The sequence below is a fragment of the Elgaria multicarinata genome, chromosome 2 (genome assembly GCF_023053635.1).
Source record: "Elgaria multicarinata webbii isolate HBS135686 ecotype San Diego chromosome 2, rElgMul1.1.pri, whole genome shotgun sequence".
In the NCBI taxonomy this organism is placed as follows: Eukaryota; Metazoa; Chordata; class Lepidosauria; order Squamata; family Anguidae; genus Elgaria; species Elgaria multicarinata.
This window is the reverse complement of record NC_086172.1, coordinates 151142540-151168576: the sequence shown is the minus strand read 5'-3', so window position 1 is coordinate 151168576 and position 26037 is coordinate 151142540. Positions and strand designations below refer to the sequence as shown.

Here is a 26037-nt window from a genome sequence, read left to right as displayed (position 1 = left end):
TCCAGTGATAAAAAGAAAAGAAATCAATGCCAGTTTCTCGTTCATTGGAATGCTTGCTACAGTCTGCTAGGGACGTTCCAGGCCATAGGCATGAAAAGAGAAGTAATAAATTTACCTAAGATATTGAATATTAGAGCTTATATATATCTATACCTTTCTTTCAAGCAATTGCATATTTTTTTCACTCTTTTAGCTAATGAAATAAATCTGTTCTTTTAACTAGAACTCCAAGGTTGGTATAATCCTTGGTATAATCCTTTGCATGTTTAATTGGGGAAAAAAGTCCTACAACTCTTGGTTGGGGAATGTTGGGAGTTGTAGGACTTTTTTTCTGCTTAAACACGCATAGGATTGTGCCCCAGCTTTATTTTGCATTGGAAGTATGTGCACTCATATTAATAGCAACCCAACTCAGTTACTGAATTTGGTTACAGTGGTGAATGTAAACTTTAAGGTGACGGAGGAGCTTTCGAACCATGTGCTCTTCCTAGGACCTGACATTACGTTTCTATGTATGATAAATGCAATTACCGTATTTCTTCGATTCTAAGACGCACTTTTTTCCCCATATAAACATCTCTAAAAACGAGATGCGCCTTAGAATCGCGGGTGCGTTTATTATTTCTTAGAATCAACGCTTTTTTCCTGTTGGTGGTACTGAAATTAGTGTGCGTCTTACAATCGATGGCGTCTTACAATTGAAGAAATACGATAGATAAAGAACAAGTGGGACCGGCAACAGAAGGTTGCAATGTGGAGCACCCCTGTTCTGGATTTCAGCCAGCCATGCCCCTTTCCAGAAATTCCATTCCCCCTGGTTTTGCATTTTTGGGGGGTGGTTTGCTTTTACCCTCCAACAGCCAACCAGCCTTCCATGCCCAAGCATGTTCAGTCCTCAATGGACTGTTTTGGGGCCATCCCCTCCCATGTTTAAGATTGTTTCCCCTAAAGTTGTGGTGAGGGGGTTATTTTTTATTTTTTTACATAAGGAGACTGTGGTGTAGTTGTTAGAAAGTTGGACTGGGACGGAAGAGTCCAGGTTCTAGATCCCACTTGGCCATGAAACTCAATGGGTGACTTTGGGCCAGTCACTGACTCTCAGCCTAACCTTCCTGGCATGATTGTGAAAATGAAATGGGAGAGAAGGATCACCTTAGGCTCCTTGGAGGTTAAAGGTGGGATATAAATTTAACCAATACATAAAATAAAATAAAATAAAATAAAATAAAGACTGGCTAGGCTATTAGTATATATGATGTGTCAAAAAACAAACCACAACCCTTTGAAGTTAAGAACAATTGGAAAATTGCCCTGATAGTGATTAGAGTGGCACATACTTGATTTATCGCTTCACACAGATATAACATAGACCACCAGAGTGTTAATATTGGTCCAATGACACAGCATCCAATTTCTTAATTCAATTTATTGTCTTTTGTATTAAAAAATAAACTTAAATTCCTATAGGAATATTTTAAAGGGGCTGGACAGGGCTAGAGGGAAAGTACACATGCTGATGGTGAATGTTTACTTGCACAATATAACATACAGTCAGCAACAGTTAGCCTTCTGTATGCTTTAGCAAATATGTGAGTAGAAGTTTCATATGATTTGTGAAACTCCAAAAATAGTACTTTAGAATACTCCCATAGCATGATCAACTGAAAACAGTTCATGCTAGCTACTTTCTGAAAAGCCATGACTTAAAGCTTACTTTGTATTAAGTAGAACCATTTGCAGCTGTGTTCAATACCACAAATTCATCTATTCCCATGTACACCAGGCTTCTGCTCAGAGCTGCTGACAAGAGAAAAAGCACAAGATCTAATTGTGTGTGTCCTACCCCCCTCTGCAATAATATTGATTGATACTACAACTATAACCTAGTATTTTTAACCTACATCATAACAAAAGTATCAGCCATCTGTATTCACCAGAGAACACAGATGGTGTTTAAAGTGGCCAACCATTGGGGAAGTTCCTATCTACAAATAACCAGAAATGCCAGGCTATGAAAGAGCAAGTTTAAACATTAGAAAACATCACTGGATAATGCAAATTACAGGGGTTGGGGTTTCTTCATTAATATGTCCCAGTTTCAGGCTGCAATCCTGTAGACACTTATCTGGACATAAATCCAATTGAACTTAGTGGGGCATATTTCTGAATAGACATCCATAGGCTTGTGTTGTTGGCCTCTGTCATGGGCAAAAGCACAGAAATATGTATTATTGTATTTAATATCTTAATCAGTCACCAAGGCATTTATCTTCCACTCAGAAAAGTAATTGCCTCCTAGCAAATTGACTTCGGGCATAATCATATACATGTTTAGACAGAAAAAAGTCATGAAATTGGCTGTGCTATGTTCAGAGTTGTAAGACTTTTTTCTGTCTAAACATGTCTAGGACTGTGCCTTCCTTCTCCTTACAATAATAAATGGTTATCTGTGAGATTAAACTTCCTGGAATAAGTTTCATAACAGTCACATTGAAAGAAAAGAAAAAAGCAATATAATGAAGCCATTCAAATGAGTGATGGACTGTAAATTATAAATTGCCATATTGCTGGGAATGACAAACATATAATCTGAAGTTTCCTGCAAATTCATTACGAGAATACTACTGGAAACCTAGCAGTACATGTTTTACCGGTCTGGCCAGTAAAATACTGGCTGTGTGGCAACACTAATTGCAACGAATATACAGAGTGCTGGAAGCGCAGACTTTTGAGCTACACAGAGACAGAAGTCCGCATCACCAAGTCGCCTACATACAACTCTTCCTCCGAAACGGCACTGTCCTTCTCCAACATTTTTTATTTACAATGTTTGTAGGCTTCCGTTTCTTAACTTGAACACATGGTGGAAGCGGGGGCGGGAGAGAGACAGAGAAGGGAAAAGAATAGAGAGGTCCTTTATTTTATATTCTTTTCCCGCCCCGCACAAGGCGTCGCTCACAAGGAAACCGGAAATATAAGTCTGTATCTAATGTGTCCTATCTCTATGGCGGCAATAGCGGTAGCAAAAACAGACATAGAGGTAGAAATAACTTAGCATGAACTTCGTGTAAAAATGGAAAGCTGCTGCCGTTGCCCATGAATCTCTACGCGCGCCGAGTAATGCCGTTCTATCTTTAGCATTTCTATGGCCAAGCCCCTCCCCCTCCCCCTATATATTGAGATGAGGCGGCAGAAAGGCGGCTCAGTTTGAGCCAGGAACTATCGGGAAAGGCCGCCGCGTTGCCTCTATGGCTGCGGCCCTTTGGCCCCACCGCGAGTTTTCCGCCTCGGTAGGTGTCATGGCGGCAGGAAGGTGGAAGTCGTTGGGCGGGGCGAGAGGGAAGAGGAGGAAGAAGGGAACATCTCGCTCACTCTCGCGGCGTTTCCCTCGCCCTCCCCTCCTCGGCCTCCCCCTTTCGCTGGCCGCTCGCGCAGCTGCTCGGCACTCGCTATATAAAAGGGCGAAGCAAGCGGAGCAGGCGGCTGGCGGCTGCAGCCCAAGGGCCGCCGTGTGAGGCCGGGCCGCAGGCGTCTTCTACTACTACTTCTCCTTACTCGCTTTCCCCGTGAGCGGTGGGCAGGCGGGTTAGCCAGGCTGAGAGGGGGGACCCCTGAGGCGAGACGGGGGGAAGAGGAGGGAAGCGGGGGGAGGGGGCAGCACTAGTTCACCTCAGCTCGCTCTTCTCTGAGGCCCGGGGGGAGGTGAGGAGGTGTTGGGGGCTGCCTCGGCCACTGCCCGCTCTGCCTCAGCCGCCGTTGACGGTGTGTGCCTGTGTCCTGCCCGGGGGTGGCGCGGGACATGGCGAGCTCGACTAATACAAACCCCGTGGTAAGGACAAGGGCCGCGCAAGGGCTGCTTCAAGGGGAGGCGGGAGGCCGCTCGGCTCGGGAGGGTGGTGGTGGTGGTGGTTGAAAGGGGGTCGGCGGGACAGCCGCAGACGATGACCCTCCCCGGCCTCCGCCCGTCTCTGTGGGCAGGCGGGGACGAGCGAGGGGTGGGGGCGACCTCTGAGCCGTCCCTTGCGCTCTGCTTCGGGGGAACCACGGGGGAGCCGTCGCGGGGTCCGGAGGGAGCCCGCGTCGCTCCTCGCCGCTTGCGGTGGGGGTGGGCCGGCGGCGGGTGAAGCTGGAGCGGCGGGATCCGGGCGCCGCAGCCTCTTGCCATGCTTGGAGTCGGGGGTGGGGTGGGGAAGAGGTCTGGTTTTGTGTCAGTTTAATCTTAATCCTTTTAAAATATATATTTATATTAATATGTTATGTTGATGGTTGAAACCAGCCGCGGAGCCTCTTCTCATAGAATCACTCTTCTATATTAATCGGTGACGGAAGGTTGACAAGCACTTTTTAATTCTCAGCCCGGCAGAAAATATGTCTTTCCCTATCCCTTCCTTCTCTCAAATATAATATAGTTGGGAAGAAGCCACTCTTGGTCAGCTTGAGCTTTCTCCAGAAAGCCTTTTATCGTCATTAATCGTCCCCCTTCTTTTTTCCCGCCTCCTTTTCTGTGCTTTCCCCATCGGCTACTGCTAGACGACACAGTTTCTTGGTCTCTGTTTCACATCGGTTTGCAATAAGCAGTCACACGAGAGAGAGAAATTTGCCCCTCCCGACATCATTTTATCACGATTTCCCCGGTCTACGTTAAAAAAACAAACAAAAAAGAACCGAAACCGCAAACAGATTGTACTAAAAAAAAAAAAATTATACGCAACACCCCCGTCCCTCCCAAATAAACCACTGCTGACAAACCCGGAGTCCAGGCGGCTCCGCTGCAGATTTGGCCGCTCTTATTATGTGCTCTGAGATCCATCATGGCTTCCCTCTGCTTTTCTCTCTCCCTGCTCCTTGTGTTCCTCCTCCCTGTGGCTGCCCTGTTTATATAGAGCCATTGCCGCTCTCTAATATAGACTCTGCCAGGATGGGAAGGTGCTTTCCAGCCCCACGTCACCGCCTCTCCATTTAAACACCACATCAGCCTTTAAATAGGGAGAGAGCCGCGGAAAGCAGGCTGGGAGGTGCCTGCACTGCACAGGCACAGTCTGAAAGGCGCTCTCTTTGTCACTGGGAAGCTGCTATTCACAGCTTTCAAATCCAAGTGGCTGGGGCTCAGAGTATTATACCTTATTCCTGTGAATTATGGTCCCTTCTTATGTATTACGCAAAAATAAAGGCTGGTTTTCCTTCCTCATTTTTTTAAAGTGCTTTTTAGTTCTACCCTGTTCTTGTATGTGTTTACTTAGAAGTAAGTCAGCTCCATAGGGTTTGCTGGGTGAGCTTAGAATTGCATTCTTACATAGTAAACCAATATTTAAAAAGATTTCTGTGTACATATTCATACAGGACAGAACATTAGTTTTTTATGTTCTCTTTACCCTTTGTGCTTGAGAGTGCAATTGTGGCAAGCATACCTCTTCTAGTTTTCAATTTATTGACAACTTTTGTCCTGAAATGTTTGAATCTAAGCCTCTTTCGCCCTGATTTTTTATGCAAGTTAAATGCAAGTAGTTGAATATAGTGAGAAATAGCCTCATTTAAATCAATAGTACTAATCTCTTCTAAATCTTGCTATTGCAATTTAACTAGGTTGTGAATTGAGGCTTTAGTCCCACTGATATCAATTGAACTGTATTGAGTTAGAGCACAGTACTTTGGTTTGATTCAAGTTGTGAGTCAGGGTTACAAGGTTTTAGAGGGTAAGAACTTAGGTACCATTTTTGAGAGAGTATTATGAATGCTTAGCAGTTACAAATACTTCATATATAAACATTTGGCACAGTGCTTCAGAATGTATTTCTGATGGATGTATTTATGAATTGTTTCATGCTAGAAGTGGAATATTGATAGTCTAATTTTGTAAACCTCTTAAAATGCAAATCTTTAAGAGCCAATATAGTAGTTTCCACAAGGTTTCATTCTTAAATAGTTTAGTAATTCAGCATGACTTCAATTTAAAAATACCTCCTCAAAATGTTTTGAAATATTGCTATCATATATCCTAAGTGGTGCTTATCTGTTACTTTTTAAAGCCTAAACTGTATAGGTCTGTGATTGAAGATGTCATTAATGATGTCCGAGAAGTCTTTCTGAATGATAGTGTTGATGAGCAAGTCCTTGTGGAACTGAAAACAGTAAGTGATGTTCACTGCAGATTACTCAAAGCTTGTAACCTTGTGGCAGTCAACCTGTAAAATTGTCAGCCTTACTGTAAGGACTGTATGTTGCTGTTACTAAACTTTATTTAAAACACTTCGCATACATTTGCGGAAACCCTTAAAACAACACTGTATTGCGGGTGGAGAACTATAACTGATTATGACTTGCTTAAGTTTAAATTTAAACATAGTAAGTTCAAGGTTGAAGTGACATTTGATCTGGGAAGTCTTAGCCACTCTGTGTATGGCTCAGATAGTTAAATGGACATATGTTTTGTGGTTTTCACAATTTTGATAACATCACCTTCCTTCAAATAACACTAATATATTAAAAAGTTAAAACAAACCAAGTTGAAACATAATAGGCAATATCCAATACTGCCTGTGTGCTAGCAGGTCCTATGGCTAGTGCAATTGGGATGTAGCCATTTCTGGTAAGGTGTGGATCAGTGGACCTGGCATGAAAGGAGCTTGGCTGAGCTGTCCCATTATGTCCTCTGGTTTACATGGTTTCTTTTAGGGAAGGCTAGTTCATGTTGCACTTATTGTGACACACAGTGGAAGCAGTGAAGGCACAGTGGCAATATTGGATACTGCCTAATGGCTGTAGTGTGTCTGCTAAATGTGCAGTCATGTTTGCTAAATATGAAGATTCAAGTGTAACATTTTATTTAAATGAAGTAAAGATAATGCTTAGAATTCTCTGGTTAACTTTTTTCATTATTCAAATTGTGTTCTTTCATATTGAGAGAAATTATCATTTTTTTCCTGTGGTTGAAATTTCAGTGAAGTAATGGAAACAACATAAAGACAGGTCCAGGATATTCTTCCTATCAGTTCAGTGTTCATGTTAATCCAAAACGGAAAGTAAATTTCCTTCTGGGAAAGGTATCAGCTTTATTAGGCTTGTGCAGCATACTTCCTAAAATGCTGTTTATGAAACTGGAGTTGAGGAAGTTGTCCTTTCTTTGCTATGCTGCTTGCATTTTCTACAGGAAACTGTCCTAAGACATCACCCATTTACTTTAGAGGCAGCATGCATGGCTAGCGCTAGGGCAACGAGGATGATCAAGGGTCTGGAACTAAAGCCCTATGAAGAGAGACTGAAAGAACTGGGCATGTTTAGCCTGGAGAAGAGAAGATTGATGGAAGACATGATAGCACTCTTCAAATGCTTGAAAGGTTGTCATACAGAGGACGGCCAGGATCTCTTCTTGATTATCCCAGAGCGCAGGACATGGAATAATGGGCTCAAATGACAGGAAGCCAGATTCCAGCTGGACATCAGGAAAAACTTCCTGACTGTTAGAGCAGTATGACAATGGAACCAGTTACCTAGGGAGGTTGTGGGCTCTCCCACACTAGAGGCCTTCAAAGAGGCAGCTGGATAACCATCTGTCAGGGATGCTTTAAGGTGGATTCCTACATTGAGCAGGGGGTTGGACTTGATGGCCTTATAAGACCCTTCGAACTCTGCTATTCTATGATTCTATTCAGGTGTTACTCCTGAATAGGATGCATGTACATGAATAAGAGGGACAGGGCCGCATATGTATATTTATTGTTTTATATTGGTTGCATGATTAGCTGTGTATATTTAATGTTGTTTGTTTGGTTTTATCTGTTTGTCACCCTGAGATCCTTATGATATAGGGTGGGATGCAAATGTCTTTAAAAAAAAAAGTTTGTGGAGCTTATACTTTCTTGAACCTGAGTAGAACGGTCTACACAACCAAAAACCCTGGTTTATCATGGTCCCTGTTACACAAAGGGTTCTACTCATGTTCAGATTTACTCTAGTAGAAGGCTACTGCAAACCTTCTTGTTCAACACAGGGGAGAGTCTAGAAAGATGTTCAAGGGGAGGGCCAGTATACACGGCTCCACTCTGTAAATTTGGATTAACTCCCTCCCTCTTATTTATGTACATAAACCATATTCAGACATAATCCCTGAATAGGGCTGCAATCAGTGCAAGTAGGGGTGGCATGAGAATCGACTGTAGATTCAAATTAATAGCTAAATAAGCTCCCTTCATTTTCTTAAGTATCTAGAGTAATCTCTAGAAATCAACAGATGCTGAATTGTCCAGTGGGTCAGTAATGATTAGTCCAGGTAAGTTAGCTACTAAATATGAGAGTGTTGTTATTATTATTATTTTTAAAAAGTGTGCTTAAAAGAAACTTCTTTAAACACAGCTGTGGGAAAATAAGCTGCTGCAGTCCAAGGCTGTAGATGGATTTCATTCAGAGGAACAGCAGCTTTTGTTGCAAGTTCAGCAGCATCAGCAACAACAGCAACAGCAGCAGCATTCCCATCATCATCATCATCACCACCCGCAACCACAGCCACAGCCGACAGTTCAGCAGCAGTCCCAGGCACAACAAGTCCTTATTCCTGCAACACAGCAAGGTAAGAACCAAGCCCATTCCTGCATTTCTTGGGATTATGCATGTGTACAGCAATGGTTCATACAAACAAAACCTGATAGGAGCAAAAGTCCAACTCTTTTTTCCATTAACATTTTATCTCCCTAGTTTCAGTTTGCCATAGCTGATAATACCCTATCTTGAATTGTCAGTGGATGATAAGCTGCCTTCCAAAAGCAAAGTAGTGTACATACGTAGTGCAATAGAAAAGAACTTAATGAGGAAGCAGATGTTAGGAAAGCAAAACACTATTTTTAAAAATGAGTATCCCTTCCATTTTCTTAAACTCTTATAGTTTCATGTGATAGTGTAACTTGAAGAATATGCAAATAAATGAGGTGCATAGTATAAGCACTGTGTTCTGAAAATGCATTGGCTAGCCTATTTAGAACATGGGCACACATAGCCATGTATATGCATAATTGTCATGTTATAGGAATTTCCATAAAATTCAGAGACATGTATTTGCAAGGCAGTGAAGAAAAACATTTTTAAAATAAGTTGATTCCATTGGTGGGGAGAAAGGAACTGATTCTTAGGATGACCATCTCCAGCTGTTCAAGGTTTATCATTTCTTTTGGTTAAAAGCTGTTTTAAGATTCTTTGTTCTAGAAACTGTTCTGCTTTCAAAGATCAGATTTGTAGGTTCAGAGTGATGCACTGGCAGTTCAGTTACATTTAGTGTGCCAGCTATGACTTTTCCTTTTCCTCAGCTGGCCTGATTACTGGCAACAGTTACCCATGTGTGGGTCTCATCACATTTTGACTATTGCAGTGTATTTTACATAGGGCTACCCTTGAAGAGCATCCAGAAGCTTCAACTGGTGAAAAATTCAGCAGCCAGGCTGCTAACAGTACATGTTATGAAGATCATATTGCCCTTGTATTGAAAGATCTGCACTGGTTACCTATTGTTTTCTAGCCTCCATTCAAGATGTTGGCTTTAAACTTTAAAGCCTTAAAAGATTTAGGGCCTGGCTATCTGAAGGGACCACTTCTCTTAATAAGAAGTTGCCTGGTTACTAAAATATGCAGCAAAGGCCTTTTTGAGGATACCACCACTTGACTGGCACGTGTGAGAGGGCGTTCACCTGTGTTGCTCCCAAATTGTAGAAAGTATTGCCCTTGCAGCATGGTCTCCACTTTCTCTACTTTTTGAAAAGATGTCAAGATGATCTCTTTAACTTGGCCTCTTAATGACACTACTAATGAAACCAGTAACACTCTCCTGCTTGCGTCTTCCAGCAACTGGAATACCAAAGCATACTGCTTCTAATACTGGAGGTTGCATATAGCCAACATGACAACTGATAGTAGCCTAATTCCCTTTTAAAGCTGTCCAAGTTACTACATATTGTGGTAGTGAGAATTCCAGTTTATGCACAATGTGATGTATTTTTATCTAACCTGAATCTCCCACCATTTAGCTTAATTGGATGAGGCTGTATTCTAGTGTTATTTAATAAGTCTTGTCTAAGGGACAGTACGTTTGTTGATACAGAGCAGAAAGGAAAAACATAAAACCTACTTCAGCAGAATCCTCATCACTAGGATTGTATGGTTTTACGAAGCAAGTTTTTAAACTTACAGTTCCTAAAGTTCTTTAAGGCATTTCAGGGAATCAAGCATGGCTTTGGCTGCAAGGGTTTTTTGACCTGGAGATGGGCTGCAAACGGTTTTAGACATGGAGATGGCCTAATCACATCTGCCAGGAAACAAAGACTTTTTCCTCAAGACTAAACTAAATGTGGTAGTGGGTGTTCTGTGATTAGAACTCCACAATTTATTCTACTGCTTAGTCTCACAGAGCTGATTGAAGATTAGGGAAGTAGCATGTTTGGAGAATTTGCTCAACTGTTACCTTAATTTTTGTGAACCGCCCAGGGAGCTTCGGCTATTAGGCAGTATAAAAATGAAATAAATAAATAAATTTAAATACCCACCCCAACCCACCCAGTGCTATTATTTGCTCTGCAGGTGGAAAAATCAGGTACAGCATCTGTACCATTTCCCCCCACTGCAAGGCTAATAGCTGCTTCAGGTGGGGGGCACTTGAGATTGAGGAAAGAATTCAACACTCTGAGTGCTAATTCTCTGATACTCTTCAGATTAGTAAAACACAAAGTGTGGGACACATTAATGACACATCTAATTTAGTCCTCACTTAAATTAAGACTATCAGACAGAACAGGCAGACTAAATGGAATACACAATTTGCTTTCTAGGAGAACTTGGGCCAGATCTACACTTTGAAAACAGCTTGAAAACTATATGTGACATTGTCCTTGGCCCAACAGTTGTCACTACTGTTATAAACTGTTTTAAAGGAGTAGTGTAGATCCAGCCCTGGTTAGGTAGAAGGTGTGACAAGTCATTTAGTCTGTGTAGCAGATGAGATTAAAGAAAGGAAATGTAACACTCATACCTAATTGTGAACCACCCAGAAAGTTTTGGCTATTGGACAGTATAAATATGTAATAAATCAATGCATAATATTTGTAGCTTTGCTTGCCAGGCCGACTTCCAATATGAAGTTTTTGGTTCATTTAAATGGAGGCCTGTCAAACAGTAGCGATCGTGTTCATTATAGGCCAGGCTCATAAGAACGTAAGTTCTATGCTGTATCAGACTGAGGGTACATCTAATTCACTCTGTTCACACAGTGGCCAACTAGCTGTTGACTAGGGACCAACAAAGCAGGACACTGGTGCAACAGCACCCTCCCACCCATGTTCCCTAGCAAGTGGTGCACACAGGCTTACTTCCTTTGATACTGGAGGTAGCACATAACCATCAGAACTAGTAGCCATTGATGGCTCCAGGAATTTATCTAAACCCTTTTAAAGCCATCCAAATTGGTGGCCATCACTACATATTGCCTTAGTGAATTCCATAATTTAAGTGTTGTGTGAATAAGTACTTCCTTTTATTTATCCTGGATCTTCCATCAATCAGTTTCATGGGATGACCCCGGGTTCTAGTATTTTGAGAGAGGGAGAGAATTGTCTCCCTGTTCACATTCTCCACACTGTGCATAATTTTGTACACCTGTATCAGGTCTCCCCTTAGCCTCCTTTTCTCCAAGCTAAACAATCCCAGCTGTTGTAACCTTCCCTCATAGGGGAGATGCTCCAGCCCCTTAATCATTTTAGTTGTCCTTTTCTGCACGTTTTCCAGCTATATAATAACCCTTTTTTTAGGTGTGGTGACCAGATCTGTACACAGTGTTCTAAGTGTGGTCGCATCATAGATTTGTATAAAGGCAGTAGGATACTGGCCATTTTATTCTCAATTCCTTTTCTTATAATGCCTATCATGGAGTTTGCCTTCTTTACAGCGGCTGCACACTGGGTTGACATTTTCATCGAGCTATCCACCACAACCCCAAGATCTCTTTCTTGTTCGGTCACTGCCAGCTCCGATCCCATCAGGTTATACTTGAAGTTAGGTTTTTCTTGCCCTAACATGCATCATATTACACTTGCTTACATTGAACTGCATCTGTCATTTGGATGCCCACTCTCCCAGCTTGGAGAGATCCCTTTGGAGCTCTTTTCAATCCCTTTTTGTTTTAACAACCTTAAATAGTTTGGTGTCATCGGCAAACTTGGTCACTTCACTGCTCACTCCTAATTCCAGCTTATTTATGAACAAGTTGAAAAGAATTGGTCCCAATACGATCCCTGTAGGACCCCACTACTTACATACTTCCCTCCATCGGGAGAATTGACCATTTATTCCTACTCTCTGCTTTCTGTTCTTTAACCAGTTACTGATCCATAAGAGGACCTCTCCTCTTATTCCATGACTGTGAAGTTTGGGGACTTTATCAAAAGCCTTTTGGAAGTTCAAGTAAACAATGTCCACTGGATCACCCCTGTCTATATGTTTGGCACTCTCAAAGAATTCTAGGAGATTAGTGAGACAGGACTTGCCTTTGCGGAAGCTGTGTTGATTCTTCTTCAGCAGGACCTGCCCTTCTATATGCTTATTAATTTTGTTTTTAATAACGCTTTCAACCAATTTACCTGGAACCGATGTCAAACTAACCAGCCCATGATTTCCCGGATTCACCCCCACCCCAGATCCCTTTTTAAAAATTGGTGTAACATTGGCCATCTTCCAGCCCTCTGGTACAGAGGCTGAGCTTAGTGACATGTTGCATATTTTTGTGAGAAGGTCTACAATTTTATATTTGAGTTCCTTGGGAACTCTAGGATGGATACCATCTGGACCTGGTAATATATTTGCTTTCAATTTGTCAATATGGTAAAGAACTATGTCTTTTTTCACCACTATTTGTCTCAGTTCCTTAGATTCCCTTCTTGAAAATATTAGTTCAGGCACAGCCATCTGTCCTGTATCTTCTGCAGTGAAGAATTCATTCAGCTTCTCTGCAATCTCTCTGTCCTCCTTTAGTACTCCCTTAACTCTGTTGTCATCCAACGGTCCAACTGCTTCCCTAGCTGGTTTCCTGTTTCTGATAGATTTAAAGAATTCTTTATTGTTAGCCTTGATATTATTAGCTATGTGCTCTTCAAAATGCTTTTTTGCATCTCTTATTGTTTTCTTGCGTTGCCTTGTGCAAGCTTGTGCTCCCTTTTATTTTCTTCACTTGGGCAAGACTTCCATTTTCTGAAGGAAGCCCTGTTTTCTACAATAGTTTCCTTGACACTGCTTGTTAACCATGCTGGTAACCTCTTTGACTTGATGCTACCTTTACTAACCTGTGGAATTCATTTTAGTTGAGCTTCTATTATTGTGCTTTTGAGTAAGCTCCATGCAATTTGCAAGGATTTAACCCTCTTGATACCTACTTTCAACTCTCTTTTTACCTGTTCCCTCATTTTAGAGAAGTTTCCTCTTTTGAAGTCATATGTGACGGTGTTGGACATCCTGGGCAATTTCTCCTTTAAGTATATATTGAATCTGATAGCACTGTGGTCACGATTGGTTTAACAATATTTACATCATATATTAGGTCCTGGGCAACACCACGTAGGATTAAGTCCAGGGTTGCCTCCCCTCTGGTTGGTTCTATGACCAACTGTTCTAGGACACAGTCATTTAGGACATCAAGAAATGTAACCTCTCTGTCATGACTGGAATATGCATTTATTCAGTCTACATGAGGATAATTGAAGTCACCCACTATTACAACACTTTCTTGTTTGGAGTCTTCCCTGATTTCATTTTCCATCTCAAGGTCACCCTGAGCATTTTGGTCTGAGGAACGATAACACATTCCTAGCACTAAATTCATATGCTTTTCTTCATTTCTCAGCTATGATTTTAGGTTCTTGGCTTAAAAAGTTGTTCGGAATATTGTGGTGGTTATAATCTCTTCAGTCGAATAGTAAACGTTATGTACTTAAATAAAAATTTACCTCTCTTAGCAAACGCAGAGGTAAAAATTTATGTTGTGTAATAAGTGTGATAACTATCATGCAGACTTGTTTGATGTCAGTGTTCACTACATGGATTGTGATGTGATTTGAATAGAAAACATGGTAGAATTGCTAGTAAGCCATGGGAAGTATTTTGTTGTGACCCAACACTGATTACTTTTTCTACTGTTTCTAGCACCTCAACAACAAGTTATTGTGCCTGATTCCAAGTTAATACAGCACATGAGCGCATCAAGCATGGTAAGATTATATAATTTATAGTACCTTTCAATCAGGAGTGCACGGCTCATGGGCTGCATGTAGCTCCTGGATACATGTTGTATGGCTGTGTTTCTACTGCTGCCAAATTCCTGCCCCACTTGGCATTGCTACTTTTGTGCAGACCATAACAGTGCAGAAGCAGCGATACCAGTTAGATTCACCAGGAGCGGAAGGAAGCTAAAGCCTTCTCTACCTACCATTGACCCAGAAGCAACTGGTATCACTGCTTCTGTGCTGCCATTAGCAGTACAAAAGCAATGATGGGAAACTAAAATCATGTTCACAGCTTTCATATTTTAAGAACTGGAAGCTCTGCGTAAAACTTGCTGCCAGTTTTGCATTATATTTTCATTTTGATGTTTTTCTTAACTTAGCTGAATTTTGCAGAGCCCACTTGAATGGCAGTCTTCTACAGAGAAAAACACTAATTAAAGAATTAGTGTTCCATCTTACATGGGCTTAAACCTGCTAATACTGTGATCTTGAAAAAGAGATTGGAAGAAAAAGGAATAAAACTTAATATATTTTTTAAAATAAGCAGTTCTATGACTAGCTGCAAAAAGCTGGAATCTTATACGAATTGGCCAAAGCAAGAAGACTGGTGGGTTGGAGAAGAATATTAGCATTCTAATAGACATGAAATGGAGTATGAAACTCAGTGTGTTCTGCTCCACCTCAAATCTGTTTTTTCACTTTAAATGTGTTACTTCATACAATTGATTTTTGTTGGTAAACCAGTTTTTTAAACTTTCAGAGCGCTGCTGCTACTGCAGCTACCTTGGCTTTGCCTGCTGGTGTTACTCCAGTTCAACAAATACTCACAAATTCAGGTATTACTTCTTTGATTATTCTATCACTTTTTGAGATATATTTCCGTGCTGATATACAATGGAAAATCTCAGACTATCTCAAGCATTCTGCCCTGAAAGCCAGCCTATAAATATTGTAAATGTCTAAATTTAAATATTATAAATATCTAAATTATCTAAATTTTAAACCAAAATGTTAAGTAAAACTACAGATACATAATAGCAGAGAAATCTCATAAAGCCTCAAATTCCAAAGGCATGTTGGGGTGGGGGAGGAAGCCTTTTCCAGCTTCTAGAAGGCTGATGGCAGGAGCCAAAGAGCATCTGAAGCAGGGTGTTCCAAAGTTGTGGAACTTTGCAGAAAAAGGGCCCTGTGTGTTGTGGAGACTCCACATGATGTGATATTTTCAACAGTGTCACTGGGAAATTTTAAGTTTCAGCGAGTTGTCATATTCAAAGCCATATTTCTTGAGATAAACAGGACCCACTCCCTAATCAGGAATAACATTTAAGATTGAGTCTGCAATCAAACTGGCAGTAAGAGTAAATGTTCCAGATTATGCCCCCCTGATACAAATGTTTTAAATAAATAAATTAGATGTAATACCAGTCATACTTGTACCAGTCATCAGTGGTGCAGTGGCATTCTGCACTAGCTGTAAATTATATGGAGCTGCCTCTAGAGAGTGAAAAGTTTATTGCTCTACCAAAGCATGATTTAAAATATCTTGGTCTCTTTTACAACTACTGGTGTCACTGGCACATCAGTCTAAGCTAGCAAAATGCCCTGGGGCCACAGCTAGTACTTTGGAGTCCAATAATACCCCCAAGCTACAAACCTGTGTCTTTAGGAAAAGTGTGATACTATGTGGGATAACTGAGCTAAAATGGGGGATCCCTCAGAAAACTCTGCCCCATCCTTGAAAATTGAATGTCTTGACAAAAAGGAGGATGGGTAGAATGCCAGGAGACTGTTAACTGGAGTATCCTACTGTTCTAAAGAGAAAGCCTGCCTAGTCTGGGAGCTGACTGAGAAACTTTCTAGTGTAAGAGTGTGTGTCCTGTTTTAATGCAGAAACGGCCCTGGATATTAAAAGCTGAGAATTGGTCAACTGAATGGAGGATAGGCTTATCAACAGCCTTTATCTGTAATGCCCAAGTTGAATCTCCCTTATACTATACCTCCGAACACCAGATGTCAGGTGCAAACAGTTGAGGGCCATCACTTGATGCCATGATTCAGCCTCATAGTTATCTGGCTAGTAGTTATTGCAGACAAGAATGCAGGGCTAGATTTTATACTGTTTATAAAAGTATACTGTTATAAAAGCTATACTGTTTTTATACTGTTTTATACTGTTGTTTTATACTTTGAATGTTTTTAATTTTTGTGAACCGCCCAGAGAGCTCCGGCTATTGGGCAGTATAGAAATGTAATAAATAAATAAATAAATAAACAAACTTTGGTTTGATCCAGCAAGGCAGTTTATATGATGGGAAATTCACTTGGCATAATAATTAAGCTATGGACATTGGGCTGGATTCAAACTCTAAGTGAGTGTGATCCAGTGGATATTCCTACTCAACCAATTGGGTGCTCACATGGGTAGAAGGGGGGATTTCGCCTTCCCCTGTGGCCCCTGTTGCTATCTTTTAAGTTTTTCCAGAAGAGATATCTGGGGTCATAGGGGGTTAAAGTGGGGATTGAGAACAACTGCCTCCCCCTTCAGCTTGCTGGAGCATCCATTTCACAGCATTCCAGTCCATGCAACTCTGGATCCATCCCTGTAATTAAATACTTCACTTGAGTCACATATTTGCCTAGTTTAATTGTATCTGTTACCTTGGTTTTTACAAACGCTTTTCTACTATATGTCTCAAATGTGAGTCAGTTTGTTGTAGGATTGATTTTGGGGTAAGAAAAATCATGAATTGAAATATTCAAATAAACTCATTTCTTTACAGGCCAAATCCTACAGGTGGTTAGAACTGCCAATGGAGCTCAATACATCATTCAGCCCCAGCAGCAAGTGGTTCTACAGCAACAGGTTATACCACAGATGCAACCTGGTGGGGTTCAGTCTCCTGTTATTCAGCAAGTAAGATAATTTCATTAAGTAAAGAGGATCATTTACTTTGCAGTCTTTTTGTATGCTAAAATCTCGGCATTTCCTAGTTTCTTATACAAGTATCCCATTATTGCAAAAATGGGAGAGTAAAAAGGGTGTGTGGATGGTGTGGGAATTAGTATCTAGAGTTATGGAATACAGTGAACATTACTTTGAAGGCTATGGCAGAATTGAAATGATTTCAGTGAAATCTAGAAATAACTCATAATGAACATTAAAACTTGATGAAGGCTATAAGCAAGATTGATGTGTTACTGAACTTTACTTTTGGGTATACATAATAGATCATTCACTTATCTCACACCTGTGTAATGAAATTTCAACAATGATAAACAATTCTGTTTGCAAACAATAACTGCACGTTACCTTATTACCCCTCCATCTCATCTGTTCTTAAGGGAAAGGCAGTTCAATACTACTGACAGAACCATTTCAGCAAATTTTAGACATGGTGGCTAGAGAATCTATTGCTGCTTATGGAATTGCTCTAAGCATAACTAGTCCTTTTCAGTGGCCGCCACCACATGGTGCAAAAGAAAGAAGGAAAGAATCTTCCTCCTTTGCACTGTTTTTATCCAGCTGTTTATCAAATTAGGCTATATTCAGATAAGTATCAAGTAATACTGAATTCCTCAGTGATGCTTAAACATAAACGTTTCATTTGCAATGTTTGTAAAAAATAAAAAATAAAATTATGATTTGTGCCCATTCATGATGGTGTAGATGATGCAATACTGGAAGTAAAAACTACGAATTATGACTGATACAATTGTTTGTTTTGTTTCCATTATTTTGCCTAGGTTTTGGCTCCCATTCCTGGAGGGATCTCACAGCAGACAGGAGTGATTATTCAGCCCCAGCAGATCTTATTTACCGGAAACAAAACCCAGGTCATACCTACAACAGTGGCTGCACCTACACCAGCACAAGCACAGATTTCTGCAGCAAGTCAGCAACAACCTCAGCAACAGCCAACACAACCACAGGCACCATTAGTGCTGCAGGTGGATGGAGCAGGTGACACATCATCTGAAGAAGATGAGGAGGAGGAGGAAGATTATGATGATGATGAAGAGGAGGACAAAGAAAAGGATGGAGGTGAAGATGGCCAAGTTGAAGAGGTAAATTTTGATGTGTCAGCTTCAAATTGTCTTCCCCAGTGCTTGTATATGCATTTCTCAGTGTACTAGCTGTGTCAGTTGTAGTATAGTAAAAATCAGGAGTTTTTTGTGAACAAACCATATATATTGTTGGGTCTTTAAATAGCCCAAACACTATCTCCCCCGCACACACATTCTCTTCCACACATGGGAGGGAGGTATCAGGAGCCCTGAGGTTTGCAGAAATACAAAAGGATATTTGGGGGGGGGGACCCCAAGGGGACAGCACCCACCCCCAGCCTAACAAGAACTGAGCATGTTCAGCAGCCACAGAATGCTGGTTTCCTATGAGAGTCAAAGGGAATGGAAAACCAGGGTGGAAGAGGGGTAAACTTTAACAGCAGAAATTGCCCTGCAATGTTCTGGTGCACATTCCACCTCTAACTGGAGGAACAATTGTGATTTGAGGTGAGTGTTGGGCTTTCTTGAGTTAAATGATGTGTATGACTCAGTGTTATTTGTAAAACAGCTGTATTCGCATCATGGAGGACTTGTACATGAATGTATAATCTTTAATGGATTAGGTCTTCTGATTACTATTATCTCTTCTAGGAGCCTCTCAATAGTGAAGATGATGTGAGTGATGAAGAAGGACAGGAACTATTTGACACTGAGAATGTTGTTGTGTGCCAGTATGACAAGGTAATCGGACTAATTGTTTCCTAAAACCTGCATGACCCCGTCTTTTAAATGTGTTAAAAACCACATACGTAAGACGGGATATGTATATTTCTTTCCAGGTTATGTTAATATTGATAAAAAACCCTCTCACTTTCAGTATAGCTTTCTGATAATTTTTATATTGTATTTTGTATTTGTGTTTTTATTTATTTATTTATTTATTTTTTATTTATTTATTACATTTCTATACCGCCCAATAGCCGAAGCTCTCTGGGCGGTTCACAAAAATTTTTAGATTGTTGGTTGTTTTTATGTTCTTCGTAGTTTTAATTTTTGTGAACTGCCCAGAGAGCTTCGGCTATTGGGCAGTATAAAAATGTAATAAATAAATAAAATAAAATAATTAGAGCATCAGCTTTTAGTCTATTAATCACTTAATCTACTTTGAAATCTTAACTGAAAAGTTGTCCCTAATTTGACAGCTTTTTTTTTTAAAAAAAGTGTTCCATCCAACTCCATCTGTTCCCCCATGCCCCTCCCAATCTGCTCTGGAGGGTTTCCCAATCCTCTAGAGGAGAAGGAGCACATTCAGGCACCATTGTCCTTTCTGCTGGCAAATAGGCAGCATTGGATATAATCTGCTATGTTTATTAGAAGTACTAATAGAGGTTGCAGGAACCATTTTAGAATGTGAATGCCTCTTCTGTAATGATGCCTGATGTGATAAAAACTATTTAAAAACAAAATGTGCTTTTTTTCTTTAAAATTGTTTTGTGCATAAATGCTCATTTCTAAGAGACTCCAAAAATAAATCTTGGCTGGTAAATAATCTTTCCTAAATCTGATCCTTGAAATGTCAGATCTGGCCACAGCGACTCATGTCTTCAGTAGATCTCAGTTGTGTTACAGTTAACATTTTATCTGGAGCTAGATATTACCTTAAAGACTTAACTGGCTTGGGACCAGGATACATCTTCACCAGTATGAACCTGCCCGTGTATTAGGTCTCATCTACATTTGACTGACATCTGAGACGTTGTCGGGAATGCAGGAGGGGATTTCCTTGGTGGCTACACCCAGGGCTCTGGAGCTCCCTGTCCAGGGGGGCCTCTTTTCCCGGCACCCCCTCGTTGGCCTTCTGCTGAATGGAAAAGACCTTCCTTTCCTGGCATGCCTAGTTGATAATTTGTCTGTTCTGTTTGATTATTTTGTAATCTTGAGATCTTGGGCTTTAATTGGGTACTGTTTTAACTTCCCATTAGTTTGAGAGATGTATTTTTATTTTGGTCTTACTGTAATTTGTGACATTTTATTGTTAGCCTTATTGGGCATGAAATATGGAAAGGCTGAATAGCAGTTTTATGTCTGTTGGTATCTTGGGAATAACTTGTTCTCAGTAGTTCAGGCAGTAGGTGCTTTCCTTTAAATGAACTTACCTGGTTCAAATATTTGCAAAAGGCATTTTACAAAGAAGGCATTTTTTGTAATTGTTCTGGAGGAAGAAACATATATGCAACAGTAGCACTGTATTCACAGCAAAAGTCACATCAGTCTTTGGTTCTATTGCATTGCTGGGTGGGGTGGGGGTAATTCTACCCACAGTGCACCAAATGCTGTGTTTTAACCTTAGATACTAATCTATAACATTTACTCCCCACCCTGTACAGATTCATAGAAGTAAGAACAAATGGAAGTTTCACCTCAAAGATGGAATCATGAATCTTAATGGAAGAGATTATGTATTTTCCAAAGCCATTGGAGATGCAGAATGGTGAAATTCCTTACACAAAACAAACTCAAAGTGAAAGCAGGAAAGGTTGAGACTTGGATATACGCTTCAACAAAAATCTGTATCTGGACACCACAAAGGATTAGTAGAACCAAGACTACTAGGACAAAGAAATAGCATGGCGATATTGACACTACTTCAAATGGGAAAGCTGAGGCATTGGTGCAGCTAGCTATGCCCGAAAGCTGGTTTTGTATTAATACCTTAATTAACCACTTCTACCTATAGATAAAGGTAACTAGCATGTAATGCTTAATCTCCCCTTCCACTGATTTGAAGGAACTCTCCTTTTTTGGTAACAGTACTATGGAAAAAGCTTAGCGTGTCTTTGTGTATAAATTGTACTGAACCATTCCCTTTGGGAGTGGGGGTTGGTAAGAATCTTGCTTAAACTGTTGGCAAATTTCTAACCAATTGGTAAAAAATGAGGCATTGAGTTCGAACTACCTTGTATGAGTAAACTATTTTTAAATCTCTTGTGCTGGGTCATGCATAATTTTATCTACGGTTTTGGGCCTTTTATAAACATTTTGATCCTGGTACCAAAAGATCTCATTTGTATTTTAAATGTAATAATTCAAAAAAATTCTTTTAAAAGGATGCTGTGCTTTAAAGGGGCCTGAAGATGGAAGCTGTGTGATTCTAATGTCTCAGTCCCCGTTTTCTTTCAAAAGGTCCTTTTAAAGCAAGATTGAACAAAGTTAGCAGTCTGTGTGCTGAATTATTGCTAGTCAGAAATCAATCTTTTAAAAATTCTACTGGCTAACAATGTGTATTCCCACTGCCAAGTGAAATATGCACTGCTGGTGATGATATCAGAAGTTGTAGGTGACTATGCACTTTGGTGTACTGCATTGAAAGAGCTTCCAGTTTTCCTTTCAGTAATTAACAATAATAATTTTGACTTGGTGGTGGAACAAAATCGCACTAGCTCTAATAATTCAAAAAGTAATAATTTTAATAGCAAGAAGTTGCTGTTGAAGATAAATTTCTCTCTGTAGCATGTCTTTTGGAAATCAGGCTTTCCGGAACACAGCTCTCTTCACAGTCGGGGCAGAGGCTGGAATGCAGCCATATTAAGGGAAACAGGCAGCACCGGATGGTTTATCATTGCAAGATAGATCTGTATTCATGCCAGCCAGTCAGGTGAAAAGCAGTGAAATCAGGAAAGGGCGAGTTCACACATGGGGACTATGATAGTAGCAGATACCCGCTTGTTCTGTTTCTAATATTTTCATTCTTGCGGAAAATGAAAGTTTTTTATTAACCAAAATTACAAGTGCATTTAATCAGCACTAAGTACTAGTTCTTCTCTTCTCCTCCCAAACTATTTTCTTTGCATTTCGATACAAATGTACCAGTTGTTTCTGTTTGCAGCAAAAGCCTAGTACATTGCAATGAGCAATTAGGTTATTCTACACCTAAGGTGTCGCTAAAGCTGGCCAAATTTGTTGATTCTGTTGTATAGTGACATTTGTAAAGCATCTGAATTTTGTAATGCATAAACATCATTAGAACTTTCACTTTCTGGTCATCTTCATTGCTTTCTGAATCTGCAAACCCATTTGGGTGCGGTTTTGGCTCTGGGCTTGAAGATGTGTGTAAGTAGTTTTATTCCCTATGGGTAAAATCAAAGCCCTGCTTCAAGGAGACCCATTCATTTCAATGGGTCTACTCTAAGTAGGATTTAAGTTGGATTTTATCCAGTGTATAAAAAATGTACGTTTAAAAGAAACACACACCACTACTTTACATGCCATGTTTGTGACTACATTGAGATCAATTGTCATTTTCCCTTGCATCCTTATGTATCTTGTGGCCTGTTCACAGTATATCATAGACTTCGAGCTTGATTTAATACAGATGTAAAACAGAAATACTGCACTGTGAAGTCCAAATAGGCTACAGTTTTCTATTCATTACTGGAACCCAAATACTGTACAAATGATTTAGCATTGTGTACATAATGGGCACTGAATAGCTGCTTGTCTGTAGCCTTTTTACTCATTTTAGAGGATACCACAGCTTTAAAAGTGACTTAAAGATATGTCTATATGGAAGCAAGCTTGGTGTCTTGCAAATTAATTATGGATATGCTTTGGTTGATGAGGGTGTTAACAAAAGGACCTGTGAAGTACTTCTGAAAGCCAGTCACATACCAAACTTGTGCTCTTACTTGCTTCATCAAGTGTTCCTTTTTAAATCAAAAAGCATGTTTTTAATTTCATTTTATTGTAGCAGCTTGCTGTAAGAATATAGTTTGCTTACACTTATTATTGTACTTGAATTTTAATCATGGTTTTAACAATGTAACTGAACAAACCATTTTGTTAGGTTTCCATTGAAATCATTCCTTTTGGGAGGTCAAGGAATTCCCATGGTTAGTCCTTAAGCTTATGTAGAGTTGATTTCTTTTCTTTTATCCATTGACTTAGACGTGGAATTAGTTTCCATTTAAATAGTTCAGTATCTACTTTTCAAGCAATTAACGGTTTGCAAGAAGGGCTTATGTTTAGATTTGCACAGATAACAGGAGCACCTTTTAACTTTAAGATGAAGAAAGCAACTTTTAAATGTTTTGATCAGGCTAAGGGGAGATTTACAAAGTAAATACACAAAGGTGAGAGTCTTGTGCCTTTGCAATCTTCAGATATTCCTACTTTGCGTTAAGCGATATCTAGGACCATTGGATTCCTTTGGTTTCCTACAGAGCTTCAGTTGTAACTTAACATTTTAAGTCTAATCTTACTGGCTTTCTAGAACGTGCAATCATTCGAACCATCTACATTAAATGTCTTTTAAGAAGGTTTTAGATACTGTCACAAAGAACTTTATATTGGACTATTTAATTTTTATGTGTAAGGTGTTGCCCCCAGCCCCCCAGCTATCTAGAGGCATCCAAGTTTCCATCTCCCTTGCTCCTTTGTGTTTTATCAGTCATCTCCCTGGAAATTAATCATGATTTCACAAACAAAAATATTGTGCTGTTTTCTCAAGGGGATGAAACTTGTGATTGAAGCACAGTTGCTAGAAAAAGCAAAGAACATGTAGCAATTGATATAACCAGACTGGCAGAAATGTCATTTTTAAAATAGTGTTAACACCACAAGGTTTTTCATTTATGGTCTATTTACATCAAACAGCAATAATGTCCCTATCAAATTACTATATAATACAAATCTGTAGTTCCAGTGCAGGAGGAAAAAATAGCCTTTTAACATGCTTGCAATGACATTTCCTCTCAAAGAAGTTACCTTTCATCACGGGTTTTTGCAAAAATCAAGTATGATTAGCAAGTTGGTTCACTGTAGCAGACTTTTCTTTTCTGTATTTTTGGAAAACCCTAGGATCTCTTGAGTGTTTATTTTCCTGGATTTTAAAGTGGATCAATGCTGTTGAGAAATCCAGCACTTTGCTTGCGTATGACAAGGCTTATTATGATCTCAATATGAATGTTAAAAATGGCAAAGGATAACTTTTTTGAGTGGAAGAATAATTGCAGGCCAGCCACGTGAAAGAACATCACATACATTTGCTCTTGCGTGCCTAGGGTACCAAAACAATTTAGGGGAGTGGGAAATATCCTTAGTTGCTGTTCTGAGCTACTATTGTCAACTGCTGTTGTACATATACTGTTATGTGTAAGGGGGGGGGGGGGTAAATATATTTATTATGTTTGTAAAATTCAATCTGTACAATTGAAGATCAAGGATGCTCTTCCTGGGATGTACAGGATGTGTTTCAAAGGCCATGCTTGGAATACAATTAGAAAACTTAGTATTTTGATGTACTAAGACCTATTTTAAGTTTAATATTTTGCCTTTGCAAAAAAATTAATTAAAGATGTTATTTAAAATAAGCTTGCCACTTTTATTTACTATTTTGTGTATTAAAAATACTTTCATGTGTAATCTAGTTGTGTTTATATTATTTCATTATTATGGAGATCAGAAGTTCTCAAAACAGTGAAAGCCTCAACACTGAGTCAAGTTTAAAGAATAGAATGCAGGTTGATTTTTACTGGCTTTTCTACTAAGCTGTATAAACTGGGTCTACATTTTATTACTCGTTGAGCAAAACTTAGCCTTTTTTATTTGAAGATACTGTCAGATTTAACAACCAATTTCCAGCAAATGTACCAAGCAAAGAAAGCGACACTTTAGCTATAAAATTTCTGAATCTCTTGGAGAAAATGGAAATCCTCCAAACACTTACCAAACCTAAACCTGATTTACTAATTTAGACAATATGGTGTTTATTATATGTAATTGAAATATGATTTGTTTGTGAACCTACAGCAGGAATGTACAGTTCATGGCCTTTCAGTTGTTTTGGCCTACAAATTCCTTCAGCTGTAGCCCGCATAGCCAATGGTGGGGAATGATGGGGCTGACATGCCAAATCAGTTTTGAGATATATGTTGATGATTTAGCATAGATTTTGCATCTTCCTAGGCCTTAAGCAGTTAAGGCCTAGGAAGATGAAAAAATGACTTAAGGCTCTATTAGCATTTGTGCTGGTCATATGCTATTAGTATGATTACATGAAGATGAGCTATATTAGATACAGGAAGTAAGCTAAGGTCTCTTACGCATAGTTTTTTTATTCAACTATATCTGCTGCTGTTGCTGCTGCATGTACTGTATGCAAGAAGGACTCAAACACTTGAAGTGAAGGAATACCTCTGTTTAAGTATTTTAAGAGTACATGTGGACTTTAGAAAATATAATTGGTTAAAATAATTAAATGAGTTTGGGATTTTTCTCTATAGTGTCGTGCATGTTGGAGAAAAATGTAGACTTATTGAAGTCTTAGCAGCTCCCTATGTAGAGAAAACCACTGAAGATTACAGCTGAGTTGAAATCACTTCTTTAAATTCTCTGTCCTAGTGACAGGCTGTGACACTGAAGCCTTTTTGCCAAATGTTCTCCAGGGGGGTGAAATTCAACAGTTTTTGAAGTGGGGTGGGGCTTACCATTAGCCACAGAAGCAGTATGGCTTCTTTGAGGCTAGTTTTACTGCCACTTGTAGCAGTGACAGCTCCTGGCTTGTTGCCCATTCAGCTCCTCCATATGTCTCCTTTTCAAATAAATGGGGACGGCAACCCTTTAGTTCAGAAAATTCTCAAATTCATCTATACCAGTAGAGGGTGGTGTTTTCATTGTTTAAAATCAGTTGGCAAGAGGGAAGCAGTGTCCTATCTTGTGGCCATCCTGATGATTTTTTGGAAAATATTTAAGGTATCAAAGATGGTGGTACTTTATTCATCAGGCCAGGAGT

At 39.8% G+C, this 26037-nt stretch overlaps 1 protein-coding gene across 1 annotated transcript; it reads left to right on the top strand.

Moving 5' to 3' along the window:
* Positions 1-3715: 3715 nt before the first annotated feature.
* GTF2A1 (general transcription factor IIA subunit 1) lies at positions 3716-24668 on the top strand. The gene is made up of 9 exons (XM_063117935.1): positions 3716-3829; positions 6027-6128; positions 8350-8563; positions 14164-14228; positions 15004-15079; positions 17024-17157; positions 17988-18308; positions 18900-18989; positions 20636-24668. Exons 1-9 carry the CDS (start codon positions 3800-3802, stop codon positions 20741-20743), a joined length of 1140 nt encoding a protein of 379 aa, XP_062974005.1. The 5' UTR covers positions 3716-3799; the 3' UTR covers positions 20744-24668.
* Positions 24669-26037: the final 1369 nt, after the last annotated feature.